Genomic DNA, 1,371 nt, shown 5'->3' on the forward strand with positions numbered 1-1,371 from the left:
TCTCCTACACAGAAAAACTGAGCATAATCCTTCAGGGGAAAAAATGGTCATTCAGTGAAATAGAGGACTTTCAAGCATTCTTGACGAAAAGACCAGAGCTGAAAATGGTGGCCAGGACAAATAGTCATCCCTTCTCTGCTCAAAGATATCCAATCAATTATTCTTAATGAATAAGTCTATACATTAGAACAGAATACAGCAAAACCTGGGTTAAAATCCTATCTCTGACACTCAGTAGATATGTGACCTTGGGCATATCTCTTATCATCCCTGGACCTTGTTTGTAAAGTAAGGGGGTTGGACAGGATGTTGTCTTAAGTTCCTCTATCTCTAAATCTCTAAGCCTGGGACCCCCCAAAGAGACAGTTCATTTCTGTACAGTTGATTAAAAAGAATTGTTTTTTCCCTCATATGAACCTAGAACTTGCTTCCATACAACTTCCTTCCAAAGGTGCTCATCACTTTGTATTCCTTCCATATAAGACCCGATCCCTCGCCAAGAACGAACCCAAAGAAAACACATTTACTCTAAAGTACAAAATCACACACAGTTTAATGAGATGGAAGAAATGCCATGTAAACCAGTCTCTTTCCCTCTCTCCTTCTTTGTCCACTCATCATCTCCTGAAATAATCCAAGTGTCCACACAGAGCAGAACCATGGAACATGAAGTCACAAGAGTTTCACCCCCACTGTATTATATCTTGCAGAGGGGAAAACTGAAACTCATACGGAGGGACTCAACCAAGGTCACACAATCAGCCAGTGGTACAGCAGAACACCAGAAGCCAGGTGTCCTGACTCCTAGTCCAGGGCACTTTGCTCTGTACCCTGCAGCTTCTAGGGCACTCAGAGGGGCAGAGAAGGAGAGATACCTCAGGGAAGGAGGTATTTGAAGAAGGCAGCATGAGTCCAGGGTGATGGGGAGGATTAAGAAATAGTTCCATTGGTTTCCCAGAAGACATGGAGGCTGGAATTATGGCTGAAGGTAATGATGTGATGAAGAAAGACAAGGAGGAATTGGGCCAGAAGATCACTGGATGTGCTGATTGATCCAGTCCACAAAGGCTGCGACACGAGTGAGGACGCCAGGTCGATGAGGAACAGCACAAAACTCTCCCCAGCTCACTATACCAGCCTGGAACCAGCAGCCCTGCACCTTACAGACCAGGGCTCCCCCTGAGTCACCCTGGAAGACAAAAGAGGCCATTAGAATGGCCCCAGGGACCGAGAATACACAAAACACCAGGAATCCTAAATTCAATCTAGAGTTAGGGGAAGGGCCTCACAGAGGAGCAAACACAGAAAGCTTCTCACCTGACAAGGGCCCCTGCCAGCTTCACCAGCACAGATCATGTTATCAAGAATAAC

General features: G+C 45.5%; 1 protein-coding gene across 1 annotated transcript in view; it reads right to left on the minus strand.

The window, feature by feature from the left end:
• Window positions 1-705: 705 nt before the first annotated feature.
• The window catches only part of LOC114028171 (tryptase alpha/beta-1-like), a 3,018-nt gene continuing 2,352 nt past the window's right edge, over window positions 706-1,371 (minus strand). Inside the window, exons 4-5 of the mRNA XM_027842389.1 lie at window positions 1,318-1,370; window positions 706-1,189 (exon numbers count right to left, since the gene is read on the minus strand). Coding sequence (XP_027698190.1) covers window positions 1,034-1,189; window positions 1,318-1,370 — 209 coding nt within the window. The 3' untranslated portion in view covers window positions 706-1,033. The remainder of the gene's footprint in view (window positions 1,190-1,317; window position 1,371) is intronic.

The sequence above is a fragment of the Vombatus ursinus genome, unplaced genomic scaffold (genome assembly GCF_900497805.2).
Source record: "Vombatus ursinus unplaced genomic scaffold, bare-nosed wombat genome assembly UNPS02014871.1, whole genome shotgun sequence".
Taxonomy (NCBI): domain Eukaryota; kingdom Metazoa; phylum Chordata; class Mammalia; order Diprotodontia; family Vombatidae; genus Vombatus; species Vombatus ursinus.